Source organism: Acomys minous, assembly GCF_964271855.1.
Source record: "Acomys minous genome assembly, chromosome: 4".
NCBI classification, from domain to species: domain Eukaryota; kingdom Metazoa; phylum Chordata; class Mammalia; order Rodentia; family Muridae; genus Acomys; species Acomys minous.
In genome coordinates, this window is record NC_140486.1 from 75,277,250 (window position 1) to 75,297,806 (window position 20,557).

Here is a 20,557-nt window from a genome sequence, read left to right on the forward strand (position 1 = left end):
TAAAAGTTTCTACACAGTTTAAGAAGTTATCAGTGGAATGAATGGCTCGCAGAAAGACCAGCCAAATTTCAGACAGGGCTCTGATAGCCAGAATTTAAAAAACAAAACAAAACAAAACAAAACTGTAAAAATCAAAGACAAAAAAAACTTAAACTGTTGATCAAGGAATGGGCTAACGAGCTAACTCCCTCAAAAGAAGAAACATAAAAGGCTAATGAGAATTTCAAAAATGCATTCAACATCCCTAGTCATCAGGGAAAAAACAATTATAACTACTTTGAGATACCACCTTACTGATCAGAATGGCATTGTAAGACATCTGATAGCAGCCCGGCGATAGTGGCGCACGCCTTTAATCCCAGTACTCGGGAAGCAGAGATAGGTGGATCTCTGTGAGTTCAAGGCCAGCCTGGTCTACAGAGTGAGCTCCAGAACAGCCAGGGCTACACAGAGAAACCCTGTCTCGAAAAAACCAAAAAAAGAAAAAGAAATCTGATAGCAAATGCTGGCAAGGATGTGGGCAAAAGCCACCTTTATTCACTGCTGGTAGGAGTGAAAGCTAATATAGCCATCATATAAATCATTATGGAGGCCAGGCTAGCGTGGAACTCAAAGTGATCCGCCTGCCTCCCTGAGTGCTGGGATTAAAGGCATGCACCACCATTCCTGGCTAGAAAGTATAATTTTAAGGAAACTGATCCAAACTCAGAATGACAAAAACAAGTTCTGTTTCATATGTTGAATTTGTAGCCTGCCATGTGTACACATACAAATATATGAGTCTACATATGATCCCAGCCTTCCATGTGTACATATATACATATACGAGTCTACATGAGTAAGGCTTAAAAAACTAGAAAGACAAGGTATGACTAGGTGACAAGGAAGGACAAAGAGACATAATGGAAAGCCACTGGAAGGTGCTAAGGAGGAGACTAGGGGTAAAGGAGGGAAGGGACAGGAGAAACTGACTAAAGCATACTCGGTTCGAGAGGCCATAATGATACCAAATACAGCATATGCTAATTTTGAAATAAGTAAAAATAATTGGAGAACACAACTCAGTAAAGAGAAATTAAGATTTTAAAAACATTTTATATGGAAATATTTTATGAAGATTTTACAACGTAGTATATCATTATGTCATACTGTAGAAAGATGGAAGGAAAAGATTAACCTCAAGGACAAAGAAAGTGCTTGTAGCAAAGTATTGCAGTCTCCATGAAAGTGCATCAAAAGTTAAGGCAATGAATGTCCCATGTTGATACTGGCATGTTACAAAAAGACTTTCAAAACAGTTAAAAAAAATATTTACAAACAGTTTTGCCTTTATTTTTTCAGATATTGAAAGGGAAAGTTTTGTGACTATTCTTGGTCTAGAATAGGACAGAGATAACACATATGTAAGCCCAAGTCAGTAAACATAAAATGTCCTTTCCAAGTGTGGGCTGCTTTTCTACCTGTAAGTTGCCAGGCCTGGGGGCAGCCCTCTCATACACTAAGACAATTAGTGATTGCTTGAGGACAGTGACCATGGTGACATTGGGTCCTCCACCTTAGCTTCCAGCTTTTACAGCCGCACTAATAACATACTTTAAGTCCTCCCACATTGTACTAGAAATCTACGGCTTTGCTTCTTCCTGCAGCTTTTGAGAGTCATTTTATGAAGAGCCACATTCACATATAACTATGATATTTTGCCCTATCTTATAGGCAAAATGCAAAAGTTAAACCATGAACCTTTTTGAACGAGTCTGGCTACATATTTTATTCTCCACATATAATAAATCCCTTAAATTCAAAGGGATTAATAAGAATAATACTGGTTATCAGACTATAATCATATATGGAGGAAAATTTGTTTCTACATCGTAACCGAGAAAAATATCACTGATCTAAAAAAAAAAAAAAGGAAGTGGGCCAGACTTGTACAAGGGTGAGTTTTAAGGTGAAGTGATGTATCTGAATTCTCTGCTCGGGAATAACTTAACTCACCTAATAGCCACTCTGAAAATTCTCGTAATAAGGGAAGTTCTTTACCATTATGTTCTCTCTATACATATACTGATGTTTTCTCTCCTTCATTCTTTTCCCATGTCTAAATGTAAGGAGAAATACCAGTCCCTGACATAGGTCAGTTAGTGCTCTTAGCCCTCAAGGTGCAGCTGTGGTAAAACCAGAGAAATATGTAGGCATTTATTGGAATTCTGCAGTACAAATAAGCACACCCGCTCTCTACAATCTCGTAACAGGGGTCACAGCTAAACTATTTTACACAACAGATGTGTTAGGTTGATTTTCATCTGTCACTTCTTTTTCATCAGGACCACAAACAAAAAAATTGTTGCCCAGAGTCTTCTGGGCAAATCGGAAGTACATAAGATGGCCCATTGCCACAAAGGAGACGGAAATCAGTACGAGCAAACCGAAAGCTTCAGGGTTGGGGGCCAGGATGACCATGATGAAATGCAGGAGGTCGAGAAGGTAGTTCATGGAGTTCTGCACACCATTGATAATGCCTCTTTCAGACTCAATTACGTTTTCTTGCAGCAACTGGGTCACAGTTAAATCAAAGGACCACAGACCTATTGGTAAATGATATTTTAAAAGGTTAAATTTTCATGTGTAATTTAACTTATAATTATATATCTCACATTCAATGTGCTAATATATGCAAGACACATTTAAGCTCTACAACCTTTGAATTACCCATACATAAAGTATTAATCATACTTTGCCTTATATAGCTTAATAGTATAAATTGGATTATTAATGATTTCAAGAAAGGATTTTTACAGCCACAAGACACAACAAAGCTAAGCTACAAGTTTCTCAGTCCTGTTCTTCTGTGACTAACCAAACTACCAAAGTAAAATGGCAGCCTATAAATTCCAGTACTTCTAAGTTTAAAGTGACCTAATGTGCTGCCATGGTTAAAGAGTACAGAAACTTTAAACCATTGTTATATTGCCACTTGAGTAGCATAGGGCTCCCAATAAAGCTGTCTTGCCTGAGTATTAATGTCACTGATAAATTAATGAATTGCTCTATATCACAAGATAAATATGGTTTCGTTTCAAGAATAAATGGATTCAGAGGCCATGCACCAGTGCTCCATTAATGATTACTTAAATTCTGCTCTGTAAGATGCCTTTACATTACTGTATTTTTCAGACCATAAGACACACCTGGCCATAAGACGCATCTAGTTTTTAGAGCAGTAAAACAAGAAAAAGAGTAAAAACAGCAATTGGACCATAAAGTACTCCCTAATTTTCCCCACACTTTGGGGGGGAGTGAGTCTTATGGTCCAAAAAATATGGTATATTTCCTGCCAGAAGTATAAAACTCATCTGTGTTGCAAATTATATGGTAACTACACAGGGCTAGAGAAGACTTTGAAGGGTATTTCTTTAATCTGTCTTTAAAAGAGTAACAATAACAATTTAAGGCACTTCCCTAGCACACAGAAGGACCTGGGTTTGATCCCCAGTAGCACGCTTGTGCGCACGCGCACACACACACACACACTCTCTCTCTCTCTCTCTCTCTCTCTCTCTCTCTCTCTCTCTCTCTCTCTCTTTCCCGCCCCTCTCTCTCACACACACACACACTATTTACAAATATCACTTCATATACACACATATATACATATACATATATAATTTTAAATATTGAGTAAAATTTCATATTTAAAGAGTAGATTGTATATGTAAACTGTGGGATTCAATTAAATTAACACATCTATAAAGTATTTTCAGATTAACTTATCATTGAATTCTCTGCATCAGGTTTCCAAACCCATATTTGTAATTTTTGAATATACAGAAAGAGCTCTTACCGATTCTAGCAGCAATGACTCCTGCAAACAGCAGGCTGACGGAGATTATGGGCACGGATTTAGTACTTATCTCATGGACAGTATTAACAACATTAGACACGTTGGACATATGCGCTTCTGTTGTAAAGATGGTCTCGGGTATTTTGGTAGTTGGGGACACTGGCTCCACCTGCATAAATCTAGAACGGATATCTTCGAATGGAGAAACAGACAGGTCCATGGGGCTTCCAGGCATGAACACAGAGATCACACACAAGATCAAGCAGGAAAGCTGTGCCAGTCCTGAGAAGAGGCCAGTCTGAACGAGGCCGCATTTTCGACGGAGCCAAGTGAAGGCCACAGTTCCCATTATGCCAGTTATTGCTGATGCTCCCATCAAAATACTGAGGATGGAACCACTCAGCCCCTGAGTGTAGGCGTAACCTGTGGTGATGCAATCAAAGCCCAGGACTGTCATATAGAGGAAAGCCAGGCCCATGCCCGCCAGAAACACCGGCTGGTTATAGTAGGAGACCCATCCATCGCGGAACGTGCGGAAGGGCTCAGCAATCTGTGAGGCACATGTGGGCTCAAGTTCATGTTCAAGTTCACGGATGTTGGAGTCTTTCTCACCCATCAGATGAGTTCCCTCCAGAGGTTTTGGCTCAGTATCTGTTAATAAGACACATCATTTTTTTAGAGGAAGAACATGGGGAGTAAAAGCCAATTATTTTTGATCTCCTTGTTCCTCTCCTGTATGGGTCTCCTTGACTACTACATTAAATGTTGTCTTTTTACTGGTAATCTATGAATTACAGCTGTGGAATAATTCCCAAGTACCAGTTTTGCGTTAAAAATACTGTTGGTTTCATTTTAAGCTCCTCTTTCTTATAGAAATTGCATTCTCACTTAAATAAATTTCACCAAAATTCATCAAATAAAATATAAAAAATATGTGGGGGAAATAGAGTACCTTACTTTATAGGACCTCATTAAGATATCATTTTACCAGAAAACCAGCCTCCCCTTCTTCTTGAAAAGTTCTGCCTCTCTCTTCACTGCTCCCACTGCCCTCCAAATGGCAATTTTACTCCTCTCAAGGATGTTAAAAAATTTTCACGTTTTCTGTCTTCCCATTTCTGTGAGTCATTTTCCTCAGCCATCCTGAACCAGTTGTTCCTCTGTGCCTGAGCCAGGGACCTAACCTAACTTTTTTTAGATCCCACCGAGAGCTCTTTGCAGAATCTCAGAAGATGGTATGTCCCACTCATCTGGGCTTGCCCTGGAAACACAGCCTGGAAGCTACTTAGCATGTGCTCTTCCCCCAAGGTCAAGGTCTGAGCCTAGAACGCAGAGTGCTGCTGTAGTCAGTTACCTTTAGATGCGTTCAGTTGCTTCAGTTCCGACTCCTCCACCTTAAGGGCAGCTTTCACAGCCAGGGCAGGTGTTTTCTGGTAAACCTTCCAGAGCAAGAAGTACTCCACACACATCGACACCAGGTTCCACCCCGAAATGAAACCACAGCCGATGACCGGGGAACCAAACGTCATGATCTGGCCGACAGCCATGGGGGCCAGGATGTTGGTTAGTTGGTCAATCCTTCTAATGGTAGCATTCATGTCTACAGAGATAGGTGCAAGTGGCAGGTGAATAAGAGTTTAAGCCTATCAAAGAAAGGCTGACCATGCATGTATGATAAAGACAAAAGCCAAGAGTACAGTTTACTGAAAGGCTAATTTCTAAAGGCACTCTGTGACTAAACCACTTGCAATGAAGAAAAAAAGTATTTTCATGTTTTCTGAAGTGATTTTCCTCTAGAGAAAACCAATACATCAATGAGTAGTATATAATATACACTACATATTATATATGCATAGAAATAAGTACATAAACAAGCCTACAAATACATGTAACATATAAAATGTGGCAAAACAAACCCAGTGTTTATTTTAAAGCAATGGTTCTCAACCCACCTAATGCTGAAACTTTTAAATACCTTCCGCATGTTGTGGTAACCCCAACCATAAAATTATTTCTTTGCTACTTAGCAACTGTAATTTTGATACTCTTACGAATTATAATGTAAATATCTGATATGCAGGATATCTGATATGTGACCCCTGTGAAAGGGTTATTTGAGACCCTCCCTAGAGGGCTGACGCCCACAAGTTGAGAACTGCTGCCTTAAAGGAATACTCAGAGTGAGTTGGTTATAGATTATGACTTATAGAGTATAAGAGGAATCAAAGGTGGCTCTACAAAGTGTTATTCTTTTTATTTTTCTTGAGTTACTATTTACTGAGAAACAGAGGACTTCAAAATCATCAAAGTTAGCCTAAGAGAACTAGAATGTGATTTTGGAAATATTGATTTTGATAGACCCACTGACATCCAAGAGGTTCTCTCGAGACCAACAGTTAAATAAATAAGTGAGGCAGAGGATTTGGAAAGAGATGTGAGCCCATTTGGGAAGTTTGCCAATCTTTAAAACAATGAAATTTGATGGAATCTCAAGGGAGTGTGTGTAGAGAACAGAAAGAAGACTAAAGTGTTGGGAATGCCACTGTTTAGAAGTCAGAAGGTGAGTAGAAACTAGCAAAATGATAAAAGCAAGAATATAGTGTCATGCAAACCAAAAGAGGACTGTGCTTCTAAGTGCAGGAAAATCATGTGGGCCGAGTACTGGTGGCAGTCAAGAAAAATGAACGCTATGAAGGGCCCTTGATTGGCTCAGTGAAAGCCACTGGGAGCCTCAAAGACAGTGGAGCAAGAAGGGCAAATGATTGACTAAAGTTGGTTTAAGGTCTTGGTGCCAACTCCAGGAAACACCATTTTCTTATCTTTCAGCAGGTGTCCCTCCAGGGACACAATATAAATGCTGCCTCTTAGTAAAGAGCTACTAGTAAAATAAAAAGAAAGCCAGCACGAGTGTGAGGAAGGTGGAGAAGGCCCTGAAGGATAAAGGAGAAAATCCAAAACAATCCTTCAGGAAGGAGGGGAAAAGTTTGATCATCTCAATGCATGAGGTCAACTCTGTGCACAAGGGAACACTGAGCTAAGTCATGTGTATTACTCCAGTCTTGCACTACTGTGAAAAGTTGGGTTTATATGGAGTTGCTGAGCTAGCCTAACAAAAGGAGAGGGAGGGAGCCAAGTGAGCTAACCCCTGGGAGGTAAGCATGCCATCATGACTGATCTTGAAATTTAAACTGGGCAAGAGAGAAAGTATGCAGGCCCATTGGCTGCCTGGCCAATTGGGCTGGGAAAATGGAGAGAGGTAGGCTAAGCCACAGATGCTAAAGACTGCGAGTATGAGGCAGGACGGTTCAGTGGTGCTAACAAGACTTTCTCAAGTTTGACTCTGGGAATGCACAGCAGTGTCAAAGATGAAGGAAGGGCAGCTAAGAAAATTATGTACTTTGTCATGGCCTATAGCACACAGCACGGTGACATTAATGAGGTAGGTCCTTAGCAATCATCTGGGTTAGTAAGAGGAAAATCAATATGTGACTAATGAGTACATTCGTGGAAATTGGCCTTTCTTCTTTCCCTCATTCCTTCTAGTCTTCGCTGGCTTCCTGATTAGTCCTATGAGTGTGCAATGGGTATATGATAATGAGAGAACTCTGATATTCTCCACCTTTCACTTGGAAGGCAAAGGCAGCCTTCATGGTGCTATCTTTGCAGAGGCTCTCCTGACTTCAGTCTACCCACTAACAAGATTCCAGTGTATGCGCCAACAGTGACACAAGGAACTGGTCCAAGTAACTCAGTAATTTCAATCCAAAAAGCAAATAATTGAAAAAAAGAATAGCTGGATCTTAAAACATCATTACAATAGCTAAATGTTTCTCTTTCCCTAGATGACCAATAACTCTTCCAAGACCCCAGGTTTCTGTCTTTTATGTAATATTTAGGAAGGTAATAATGCTTTGTGTCAAGAAAAAGGTGGTATCAGAAAGCAGGTTTTATTTTTCTGAGGCAGAATGAGTTAAGCAGCAGTTCTGAAGCTCTGATCATCTTATTGGGAACATTCTAGAACAGAATCAGTCTTCCAAATGTGCAAATGTATGCTATTTGTGAATTTATACTCATTCTCATATGAACACTCAAATGAGTGTTTTCTTGGTTCTTATTTGGTTGCTTTGGCTATAGCTCTGGCACAGAACACGGCATGAAATTATTTCTTTCACTATAATAAGTACGTACTACCACACAGAAGAATAATTTTTCAAAAAGGGATTTGCTCAGCAAATAGGAGCTAGCAGGCTCACCTAGCTAAAAGATGAAACCAACTTTTAACCACTAGAGTTCAGACATGAAATTTATATGCCATACTTGATAAAAGCAAACCACCAGATTTTTCTTCGGAGTAATTAGCAAGAAACCCCAAAAAGCTGTCATTAAAAATTGTCCCATAAAGGGAAGAAGGGAGCAGCCGGTGGCCTGGCATGTCTGGGAGAGGAGGCTCCACAGACACATGGAGAAGAGAGCGCCTCAAGATATGAAAACAAGCACCTGAAGTTACAAAAGAGTGTGTATGTGAAAACCTCTCATCTTTTCTGGAGCTCTCCACCTAAGTGTTCTCTCCTGTCCTATCTCTCAATGATACAGCTTCCAATTTTAAAGTTCTCTGGAGCCATGAATGCTGGAACAAGAAAATGGGAGCAGCCAGCAGCCAGCAGTCACTTCATAATCTTACTCTTTCTGCTCACTCATCTATACACACACACACACACACACACACACACACACACACACACACCCCCTCTCAGCCCGGTCTCCTATCTGGTTTTCTAACATCCTCATCGGAAGCCAAGGCAACAGCTGTAGTCCCCACCACTGCCACCCCCTCCACACAGAGACTCTACTTTTCTTCTTCTATTTTTCGTTGGCCATCTCCTTTTTTTTTTTCTGACTTTTAAAATTCTGCTCATAGTAGAAATGACACACAAAACCCATGACTAGACATCTGTTGACCAAAACATGGCTTTTAGTTAACACCTGCTGCAGTTAAATATCGGGAAAGGAAGTTTGTAAGTTTCCTTCACTGCTCTACTAACCTGCACGTCAGGCTCAGGGGGAAGAACAGCACTTACGACGTGACTGATAGAAAGTCAGCAGACATCGCGTTTCCCTTCTTAAACTGGAGAAAGCCTACAAGGCTCAGAAACAGGCTGCCCATCCTAGACTTGCCTACCGTGCAATAACTCACAATAAAGAGAGGGCCAGCTGAGAACTGGCCAGTCATATTTTTGGTTGTTATGAAACATCTTTACATAGATACACAGAGTTATATTGTCTGTGTAGTTCTACTAGCACCACATAAAGATTCCCAGTATTTCCTTTTATCAAAGATATTTGAAGGAGTAAAACAACCTTTTAAAAACACCTTTTTTCCTTTAATCCCAGCACTCGGGAGGCAGAGGCAGGCAGATAGCTGTGAGTTCGAGGCCAGCCTGGTCTACAAAGTGAGTCCAGGACAGCCAAGGCTATATAGAGAAACCTTGTCTCGAAAAACCAAAAAAAAAAAAAAAAACCAAAACCAAAACCAAAACAAAACAAAACAAAAACAACAAAAACACCCACCTTTTTATTACTTTTTAATTATGTGCACTGTGCAGGTATGGGCTCATAAGGGCAGGTGCCCACCGAGCCTATGGGCGTCAGACCCTCTGCAGCTGGAGTTTCAGGCAGCTGCCTGGGGCCATGCTGGGAATGGAACTTGGGGCCCCCAGAAGAGGACTGTGTGCACTTAAGCACAAATCCATCTCTCCAGCTCCCTAAAATAGCCTTTTAAATTTAATGGCCTTTATAGGGTCAAAATGAGTATAGTTAATAAAGTCAGATAAGTGAAAGAAAAGAATTTAGAAGCCAAATTTTTCCTAAAAACATGTCAGAAAAATAAATGTCTGACCTATCTTCAAAAATGCACTCTCATCTCCTCTGAATTTTAAAACACAGACATATTTTATGTGCTTAAAATAAATTTAAAACTAATATTTTGAAAGAGCTGTTGCAGGCTGTTTAGGATAAGTAAGTTATACAAGTTACTTGTTAGTTGATCAAATCATGGTCATGTCAATCACTAGTCTATTTTATAACAAGAAAATATATCTTAGGTGCAACATATAGATATGATTCTATAGAAAGATAAGGGAAAATAGTTAGATAAGGTCCCCCAAAACCTCAGAGACATACAGAATATGGCATTTAAAAATGTTTTTATTATTTTAAAGATTTGTTGACAATGAGACAGGTTAACTCCTGGTAACACCCAGCCTACTTCAAAGAAGATGATGAGCATCAAAGAATTTCTTTATGAAGATGGCTTCAACTGTGGCAAACTAGACACTGTGCAAAATGTCCTCATTTCTACCACAGAATCCTGTCTTAAAAAGGGCAAGCTTGGATGCAGGCCAAACTCTGCCAAGATAGGGTAAGCAAGTCCTCAATAGTTCCTGCCTCACAAATATGTCTGTCAGATATATTGGGCCAGAAGGCTGAAGATGATGTTATAGAGAGTTTTGGGTGACTGTTCAGGCAGCAAACCATCTCTGCCATCTTCTCATTTGGGAAGCTGCTAACCTGCACCCCCTGTATACTCAGTTAATTAATTTTATTCTTTCTCAATCTCTGATGGGGTTGAAGACCATGTAGCTTAGTTTTACAATGAAGCTTATTTGTTTAGGGGTTAGGATGTTTTTAGGTCTAGATAGATTTTTTAAGTTGATAATGAGGAGATATGATAGATATTGATTTACATTTAGAATTTTAGACGCACAAAGATAGAAAAGATATTTTCTTCAAGGCTGTCAAATACAAATAGCCAAAACACTAAGAATGTAACATTTATATAATTCCTAATTGTTTCATGGTTCTTGTTGTAGGTAGTTTATTGTACACATGTGTAATAATACAAATGTATATGTCACAAATAAAAAAATTATTTTAAAAAAGCTTCAAAAAATCAAAGCCTAAAATATATAATAGTTTTTAAAAAGAGAAAGCTAAGAAAAAAGGATGAAGTCTTATCTTCTCTTTCAATATGACAGAAAAAAAGAGATGTGGAATTATTTTTTTTTTAAATAAACAATGAAAAATACTTGAGACAGAGGCAGGCAGATCTCTATGAATTCAAGGCCAGCCTGGTCTACAAAGCCAGTCCAGGACAGCCAAGGCTACACAGGGAAACCCTGTCTTGAAACCAAAATCAAAACCAATCAAAGACCAAGGAGAATTTCCTGCAGAGCACATTCACTGGGCTACTCTCATTTTATACAAAAACCCCAAACCCCAGTAAAATTTCTCTGGGTTGCACTACTGCTACAAGGAAGTGTTGACCCAGGTAAATTCCTTTTCTTCTAGATTAGGGCTGTCCAGCTTTTTAACAGGAGAGCATAGCACTGTCCGTCACCTACAGCTATGTGGGGCCACATTCACAGTTATCCAAGGAAGCATGTAGGCAGGCTGAGCAAGACTGCTCCAGGCTCCTGTAGACTTTGTTCTCTTTCAGTCACTCTTTCCTACCTTCTTTTTATTTCTTAACCACAAAGTCTAGGCAAACAGAGCCAGTTGCTAACCCTAGCATATAATTGTTCCTTCTCCATCCTGGGGTAAGCCTCTGTGGTCATCAAGAACAGTTTTCTTGACTGTGGGGATTGTTGGGCAATGTGTTTGTGGTACCCATTATCTTAACGACCAGCAGTCAGTTCAGCTGATCTGCAGCCCTGGGTAGCCATCCTCCATCACCTTGGGTAATTATCCATCCAGCTCAAGCCTGTGTGCTCTAAGATGAAGAAGAACACCAAATGTGTGCGGGCATGTTGACCCTTTGAAGTAGTGATGTAATAACAGGGCACGCTGTCTTGTCAGCATTCTTTGGTCTCTCTTGAGCCACTTTCTGTGTTTCCAATAAACTAAGATTGTTTGCTAAAGAACACATTCTATCTTCCACTTGAAAACATATTCCAAAAGCCTTATACTTTGTAGGATGTGAGATAACTGCTGTTCAAAAAAAATGTTTTTGAAGTGGAAACTAACTTCTAGAATCTTTGCTACAACTGTTTTGTTTCCATTTGGTATATATATTTTAAGAAGTACCAATGGTACAATACTTAAACTACATGTCATAGTCATGCAGGTAAAATACGATGTCAGATTGTTACCATCACAACTGAAGCTTAGAAACAGCAATAATTTACAAAGAAAAAGGGGGAAAGTTCAAATGAGCTGTTCCAGTGACGGTAGTAAGTACCTGAAGTTAACGTGGTAACAATCAGCTAAATCACAGTGCTCTCTGACACCCAGAGCAGCAACAGCTCAAAACCCTGTGCTTTCCTGGAGTTGTTCTTGAAACTTTCCCAGATGACCAAGAGCAAAAGTCCCATACTCCCACTATCACCACGGACTCATCTAGTCGAAAAAGTAATGCAAGCTACCTGCTAATCTGCTTCTGTTCTCTCCCGCCACCACAACGATCCAGTCCCTTTGGATAGTAATTGCAGTAGCAGTACTGGCCAAATTTGCGATGTTTGCAATAGTGATGATCAGGACATAGCAGACAGTCTAAAGAATTGGAGCAAAAAATTTGAGTTAGTATGTCAGGATGCATTATTTTTATAATTTTGATAAGAAGTCACTTTACTTTCTACGTGTGGGACAGTTGAGTACCAGAAGTAAGAAATTAAAGGGCATGACACTGATCACACCTGCATCATCTGTACTTAATGCAAAAAAAAAAAAAGTGAGAAAAAAGCAACAGTGATCATCTATGTGACAGTTCATAGAAAGTAGTGATGTACTGATGATTTTTAACATTTATCCCAAAAGTACTTGTTAAAACTGCATCTAAAGAGAATCAAAGAGACCTTTGGACATAGAAATATATCTTAAAAGGTTACAAAGGTACACTCCCACCTAGACTATAAAGGGTTAACTTTTTCACTGCTATCAGATGTTCATTTTCTGTCTTCCAGAACCCTGGGGGAGCTGAGGCACAGCCAGGAGGAGGCAGAGTGTGAGCCTCGCACTTCTGAGGCCCTGAGTTCCAGCCTCAGGGCCCCCAAAACACACAAGCATTAGGAACTGTGAGGAAAACTTACCAGGACCCATCCATGGTACATGGTCAGCAGCTCATTCTTGTGTAGGAAAACCATCATCAGGATGACGCCACAGAGGATGACAGACACATTCTGCACCACCAGTGACGTCTGGGCCACTGCACAAAGCAAACGCATATGTTCACTGCAGCAGCATGTCCTGAGCACTTGTTGAACTACATCGATACTCATGCATAATTACAAGACAAAGGAAAGATTTCAACAGCAAATTCTGCCTCGGCTACTTCCTGTGCACAGACCTGTGAAACCTGCAAATAATGTTCCCGTGGCGTTCTTCTGCTAGCTGGCGTCTCTCATGGTAACTGCATTTTCGTCTGATTTATCCACTAGAAAGTTTGCTGCCCTAAACAGAACTATTCCACAGATAAGATTGTCTTTCAACCCGTTGCTGCTTAAACTAAAATTAAAACATATAGGAGGTTATAAAGGGTTGAAGGAGAAAGTTACGGAATTCATAACCTCTCACTTGCATGCAGACTTGACCTCGTAAAATAATCTTGAGAAGTGAAAAATACACCAACATTTGCCAAAAATCAAATAGCAAATTTCTTCTGATTTGTATTTTATTTATCATTGCTATAAAATTCTAAGCCACACCTTCCATCACAGAAATGCAAATCCTGGTAGAAAGAGACACTCCTGCATGCAGACGAAGTGTTAGAGCAAAGCCAGGTATGAACCCGGTAGTTGCTTCTCCACCACTCACTAGGTAACAATCTAGGACTGGATATTTAATGCTTCTTATGCCTATGCCTAGCAAGTGTGGAGGATAGCGTCCATCTTCCTTCCTTTATGGAATCATAATGATACTCAAATAAAATAGTCATAAAAGCATTCTGAAATGCGTAAGTTATAATTACAGATCTTGTCATCCAGGACAGTAACACACTTAATCCTGGCTTGGAAGGTCACAGCAAAGGGCTTGAGATGAAGCAAACTCTCCTCAGAAGGCAGTCTGAGGTAAGACCCAGCCCAGAACTCATTTATCCATATACCTGTGCCTGCGTTCATTCACAGCAAAGCATTAAATATCGACTGCCAACACCCCAGAAGGAAGGGTATGTGATTAGATCACTCTCGCCACATCAGTCCAGTAACAGCAGTGCCACAAAGTCTCGAAACGCACAGAGGAAGAAATGGCCGAGCTCATCCCAGGCACAGGAGACCCCCATCTTATCACACACATCTTTTCCACCCAGCTCAGCACTCCCCTAACGCGTGATTGTACTGCTCAAAGGATCCAATGGAAAATATTCCCGTGTATAGCGATAATAAGAATTTGGTTTTGTCTAGCATGTAGACTTTTTTCTATATGTGTTCTGATCTACTCATTCTCTAAACAAAAAAATCTTCATATGGAAATTTTTACTAGTAGGACGACATCCTAGAGCTTAACAATCCTCTTGACCACTTACTTAGAAGCAGTCATCCTGAACAGAACAAAACTAGCGATACCTTAATGCTTTCCAATGTCGATCTTCAGGCAGGTGTGGCCAGCTCTTTGCATTATTAGGCAAGGTCCAAATAATTATCTACATTCCTCTGATTCTAAATGACTAAATTCCTTAGTTATTTTCAATCTCTTGTATATAAAACAGATTACGTCTTGATACCCTAGAATAAGTGTCACTTTTTCATACACATACAATATATGTACAACATATTATAATTTCTTCTCTTTCCCTAAAAAAATTATAATTCAGCTGTCTATGAGGTAGACATAGTTGTTCTCCCCTGGGTCAATATTTAGTTTTCAATTCCATCACACCCACCTTTCTGTGCAACTCAGTAATCTAGGGGACAGATGGTTAAGCTGTTCCCAGGGACATCACACTGGAGGGCCTCTAGAGCAGTTCATGGTTAGAGAGGAAGCCAGCACTAAGCAAACTTTTAATGTTTAACATGATTCCCAGAAAATTGGCTACAGGGTTAATGGTTAACATTTGAGACTGACAAACTGCCAAAAGAAAGAAAACCTATTAGGTCAATGTCCTGAAATCCCAGCTAGTGCAGAAGCCTCAGGACCCTGAATCCAGGTGTGGCACCGACCACATCCTGCAGCTGTATTATGTGAGTGTTTTCTCGGAGCCAGTCACACTGATTTCTCTCTCAGACGGATACCCCACCCACCTCATTACAGAGGGGACGCAGGCTGGTCCAGAGAAGACGATTACATCACAGCACTCACCTTTAAGTCTGGCATTCTTATCCACCCAGTCACCAATGATGGCTCCCAGGACTAGAACAGAGCCTGCCACCACCAGCCCATACACAGCTGTCAAGAGGAGGCTGTTTCCATAGAGTTCCACCAGAAACACAGACACTGCAAAGTGCCACATCCGATCCCCCTTAAACAAGATAAAGATGGTTAGTTAAATTGTTTTTAGACTCAAGAAGTCATTTCCTTATCAAATGGGTGCTTTCTGGCTATATCAAATGGTTTTTCAAGTCAATAATTATGGATTAAATACCTGCTTAATGTTACACTTCATTCCGACACAATGGAAAACATTCAAGCTTTATTACTAATGGTTTATACGCATCAGTTTGCCTTAAATGCTGACACACCGGCTTTTTAATTTAAGAATTGGTAGGAATGGACTTTGTGGCCTCTGATGTTTTCTCGTGGCTATCTTTAAAAAAAAAAACACAATGTTCTGTTTAAAAATTTTTAAAAAAAAAATTTTTTTTAATTTATTTACCTTTATTTTATGTGCATTGGTGTTTTGCCTGCATTTATGTCTATGTGATAATGTCAAATCTAGGAGTTACAGATAGTTGAGAGCTGCCACATGGGTGCTAGGATTTGAACCCGGGTCCTCTGAAAGAGCAGTCAGTGTCTTCAACCACTGAGCAATCTCTCCAACCCCCTTGCAAGTAAATTTCAAAGTCACAGAACAACAGAACAACAAGAAGGAAGAAGTCAATATGGGAAACTCTGATCCTGGAAAACCAAAGATGTTGAAATAAATATATAAGTAGCTGTTTTAATGTTTTGTTTTGCTTTTTGTTGGTTTGTGGTTGTTGTTGTTGTTCTTGTTTGGGTTTTTTTGTTTTGTTTTGGTTTGGTGTTTTGTTCTGTTTTGTTTGAGACAGGGTTTCTCTGTGTAGCCTTGGTTGTCCTGGACTAACTTTGTAGACCAGGCTGGCCTCAAATTCACAGAAACCCATCTGCCTTTGCCTCCCAAGGGCTGGTATCACAGACATGTGCCACCATGCCTGGCTATTTTACTGTTTTAATACAGATAAATTCGAAAGAAAATGCCATATCTTTACATAGTTCCAGAACATATAAAGAATTTTGTAATTAATGGTATAAAATGTGATATAAGTTTTTAACACAAACTTTTAAATAAGTCTGGTTGGTTAACATATGAGATGTGTAGCATAGATTTTTACGACATTGTAAGCTCCAGCCCTGATGTCTTGGGTAACATGAAGAAAGACGATGCTTTGTCATCATCATCACTAAATTCCAAGACTGAGTTCCTTACATATTTGACCCTGTGTGAAGAACTTCAACTCTAGAAACTTTCCAAAGTCTTACAAAATCTTCATGATAAATTTCATATGTTGGAAAAAGTATTATATTGTTAAGTCAAATGCTATTAAATGTTAATAAAACTAAGATAACAGCTGTGCATAGTGATGCATGCCTTTAATCCCAGCACTTGGGAGGCAGAAACTGGCAGATCACTGTGAGTTTAAGGCCAGCCTGGTCTACAAACTGAGTCCAAGACAGCCAGGGGTACACAGAGAAACCCTATCTCAAAAAAGAAAAAAACCAAATAAAAAGCAAAACAACAACAACAACAACAACAAAACCCTAAGATAACAATCTTAAATGTTCAAATTTTAAATTGATTTGTGCTAATATAAAAATCATGCCATTCTCAACTAGAAATGATTCTATTCTTTAAAGATCACTAATTAACAAATGTAGATGCTCCTGGTTATCACTATCTCCATGCCTGCAGGGAGCTTGAGGTAGAGAAATACCTCTGACTCCTATCAGTCCACAAGAAAGAATTTCCTGACACCAAACATTAACAGTGCAGAGGTAGAGAAATCTTGGTGCAAAGATTTCCAATGATAATTCAAAATGATTACAAGATTTAGAGCTCAGAGAAGAAAGTTGAAATTGCTCTGGCTGTCCTAATTTTACAAGTCATAAATTTTATACTTACAAAAATCCCAAGAAATGGGTAATATACAAAGTAAGTGGTTCTAAGTCAGTGGTTCTCAATTTTCCTAATACTGTGGCCCTGTGATACAGTTTCTCATGCTATGGTGATCCCCAGCCATAAAATTTTCATTGTTCCTTCAAAAGTGTAATTTTGCTCTTATGAATCACACTAGAAATATCTGTGTTTTCTGATGGTGTTGGATGATCTCTGGGAAAGGGTCATTCAACCCCACAGGTTGAACTGCTAAACCAGGTGCCGCCTCCATTTTCTGCCTCCCCACATTCTCATGGGCTCTCACTATACTTTGATATTTGTTTACACGCCACATTGCATCTGAGAATATGTAACCAGTTATTAATGCACTTAATAAATGCCCACAGAATGGTTTCTGATGTGTGCCCAATGCTACTGTGGGTGTCAAAACTTCAGCAGTGCACAAAGCAGACGGGCTATTCTCCATGTTGCTGGTATTCCAGGGTTCGGAGACAAAGGCAAACCTAACATTGGACAGGTAGCAGCAAATACTGTGAAGAAAAGGAACCCAAGAGGGGGCTGGCAAGTGGCACTCTACATGACAACAGAGGCCTTTGTAAGCATAGAAGTACGCCCTTGAGAAATGCAGACCACCTGGGTTTACATGGAAACAGTCCAAAGGGCATCAATAGAAACAGTAGCAACTCACTCCTCTTTTTATTTCTCTACATTGCTATTTTTGTTGTTACTTTTTAAAGTCCTACTAAACTGTGCTATAAACTCCTTAACAAAAGCATCTACATCTCATTTATTCTATACTCCAATGGTAGCAGGGAATGCATTGGCCGATTGCCAGAAACGAAGTCAGAAGTTAAAAAACATGCAAATCCCCACAGACCTAACCTTGTGCATTTGCTCAATTTACTGTAAGGTTAGAACAAGCATCTTTCACATTTCTTTTGAAATCTGCTTTAAATTTTCTTAACAGAGACCTTTTTCAGTTAAAAAAAAAAAATGACCTGGAACACCCAACACTCAAGGCTCTTCTCATGCACTGGCCAGTCTGACACCTTTTATCACCGACAGGTCACATGAGCCTTGAAGTTAATCAGTGTTGAGAAACAAGACACCTGGTTCTCTAGGGTTCCAGACAGTCCTCCATTCCTGGTCCTTTCTATGCTTAACATTATTAAGGTAAACAGGAAGAACAAACTGTCGGTTTGGATGTATAAAGGGTTCTTCACTGCTTTGTTTTGTTTTGTTTCCTTATACCCATCAGCTAAAGCAAACTCAAGGCAATTCCTCTTTGTTTATACATATATTTGCAGAGTCATCCCCGAGTAAGCGTTCAGAAAGACAGGAGCTTGCTTCTCTGAAAAGTTATCTGCGACTGCTATTGCTTAAAGTGCCAACAATCCAACTTAATATTTCCCAAGGGCATAGGGCACAGCTTTCCTCATATGATGGCTTCCATTTATGTCTTATAGATAAATCAATAAGGGCTTCCATTAAAAAGAAGTTAGCACCTCAAAATATACTCTTGAAATTATTTCCCTTATTCATAGTGCACAGAATATGTCTACAGTTAAAGCTCTTAAGGAGTGAGAACAGTTGTTTGACCTTACAGTTTCTAATGATTATCCAATGAGCACACCCAGCACTCTCTAGTATCTGAAGGAGTTGATGAAGGAACCAGGCCAGTGGAAACACAGGGATTCTCCCAAAGCCACACAGGACGCCAAAGGGAGAGCTGTGAATCCATCACTAATTTTCACTAGGTTTTGTTTTTAACATAACTTGTACCACCCACGTATTAGTAGCCACAGATAATGATTTTGAAGGTCAGAATTGTAACCATTTAGATATTTGATCCTGCGTCAGGTATATTTAAACTCATTTCACAAGACTACTGCAAACCCAATGTGGAGGTATTCATCAGTTTTCCACTCTACTCTGTTCGATAACGCTGTGTGCTGGGATCACACATTAACAAAAGAAGAAAACAGGTAAGTTTATTAAATGTGGGGGTGGAAAAAAAGGAAGGCCCATGAGACACCTTCCCAGTTCAGTAGGAGGCATTAGTTTACCAACCCTAGTAATTATGCAAGTTTTCCTGTTTTGGACAGTTGTCAATCTATGTAGAGTTTTAGGATTTCACCATTAAGTAACATTTACTAACACTCATGGGAAATGTCTTTGAAGAAAACAACGTTTTTTGTTGAAACGAGTCTTAGAACGATTTATTTACTTAACTGAATGACAAAACTGGGAGTTCACTTAACACAACTGTCTCCAATGAAAGTAAACAAGAACTTGTGCAACTGTGCTCTAAGAACTAGTGTGCATTCTCACTTACCCAAGTGGAGAGAGAGTGGCCGAGGTAAAGGAGAAACTTTGCCGAGGTCAGGTAGTTTGCTAAGGATCCTACAAAGGCACAGAGAACAAGTTCAAAACATGTTTAAGCACTCCAATGCGCTCAGATTATAATTTGCTTTTGGTCATAATTATGTGTGATTTTTATCAGGTCACCTACATTGATGCATTCTGCTTACTTAATACCGTCTACTTAGATTCAGCGTTGCCTCTTGGTCAATAACCGCCCAACTTGATGCTCAGTGAAGAAACTCTTGTTTCAACATTCTTTAACTTTGGTGGGGTTTGTTTTTGTTTTTTTAATGCAAGAAATTTCACACTGCCCAGCTTACTCTAGCCTTGTCTATACGCAAACTCTTTTATTGAAACGTTTGACTTTACATTCTCCTCGAACCTCCATCGAAACCTAAGTCAACCCTCATGGAACGGAGGGTTGACTCCCCATTCCCACCACTTGATGCGTTAGATTTCACAACTCACCGCAGCATCCTTCCCGGCCGGTCTGATCTCTTGCCTTGGTCATGACACCAGGCGCTCTCCTCTTGCTTGTTCTGATGCCGGATACTATAGCTGCTCTTGCCCAGAGGCTTGTTCACGGGAGTGCAAGTAGGGACCGGAGATAGCACCGCTAAAAGCAGAGCAGCCTCAGGCCAAAAGACCCTAAAGAACAACTAGGGCAAAGAACAACAGCAAAGCTGCCACCGGGGTTTTCTTTTTGTCTTCTTTCCAAACTTAGCTAACACTGTAGCTGAAGTTGGAAAGTCAAAGCCTTATGGAAGCGGGTTGGAGGATCCACCGGCCACGAGAGACCCTGAGTCTGCTCTCGCCGCCGTCACCGCCGCCGCCACCGCCGCCGCCGCCGCCGCGGGCCGGGCGGCCACTTATAGGGAGGCGGGGGCGGAGCTCGCCAGCGCCGGGGCCGTCCCTCCCGACAGGACTCCAGGTCAGGGCAAGCTGCGCTCCCGCCGCCGGGTGCCCGCCGCCCTCCCAGGAAGCGCGAACAACCGGCGCCTCAGTGGATCACCCGCAGGAGAAAACCGAGAAGGGATTGGGTGGCCCGCGCTGTAAAAAGAAGACTGGAT

General features: G+C 40.3%; 1 protein-coding gene across 1 annotated transcript; it reads right to left on the reverse strand.

Moving 5' to 3' along the window:
• Nucleotides 1-1,075: 1,075 nt before the first annotated feature.
• Nucleotides 1,076-20,348, reverse strand: SLC40A1 (solute carrier family 40 member 1). Its single transcript, XM_084778274.1, has 8 exons — nt 19,956-20,348; nt 19,459-19,526; nt 15,131-15,290; nt 12,925-13,040; nt 12,262-12,388; nt 5,196-5,441; nt 3,842-4,492; nt 1,076-2,585 (listed from the first exon to the last, which is right to left on the reverse strand). The coding sequence occupies exons 1-8, from the start codon at nt 19,996-19,998 to the stop codon at nt 2,272-2,274; spliced, it is 1,725 nt and encodes a 574-aa protein (XP_084634400.1). The 5' UTR covers nt 19,999-20,348; the 3' UTR covers nt 1,076-2,271.
• Between the last annotated feature and the right edge of the window lie 209 nt (nt 20,349-20,557).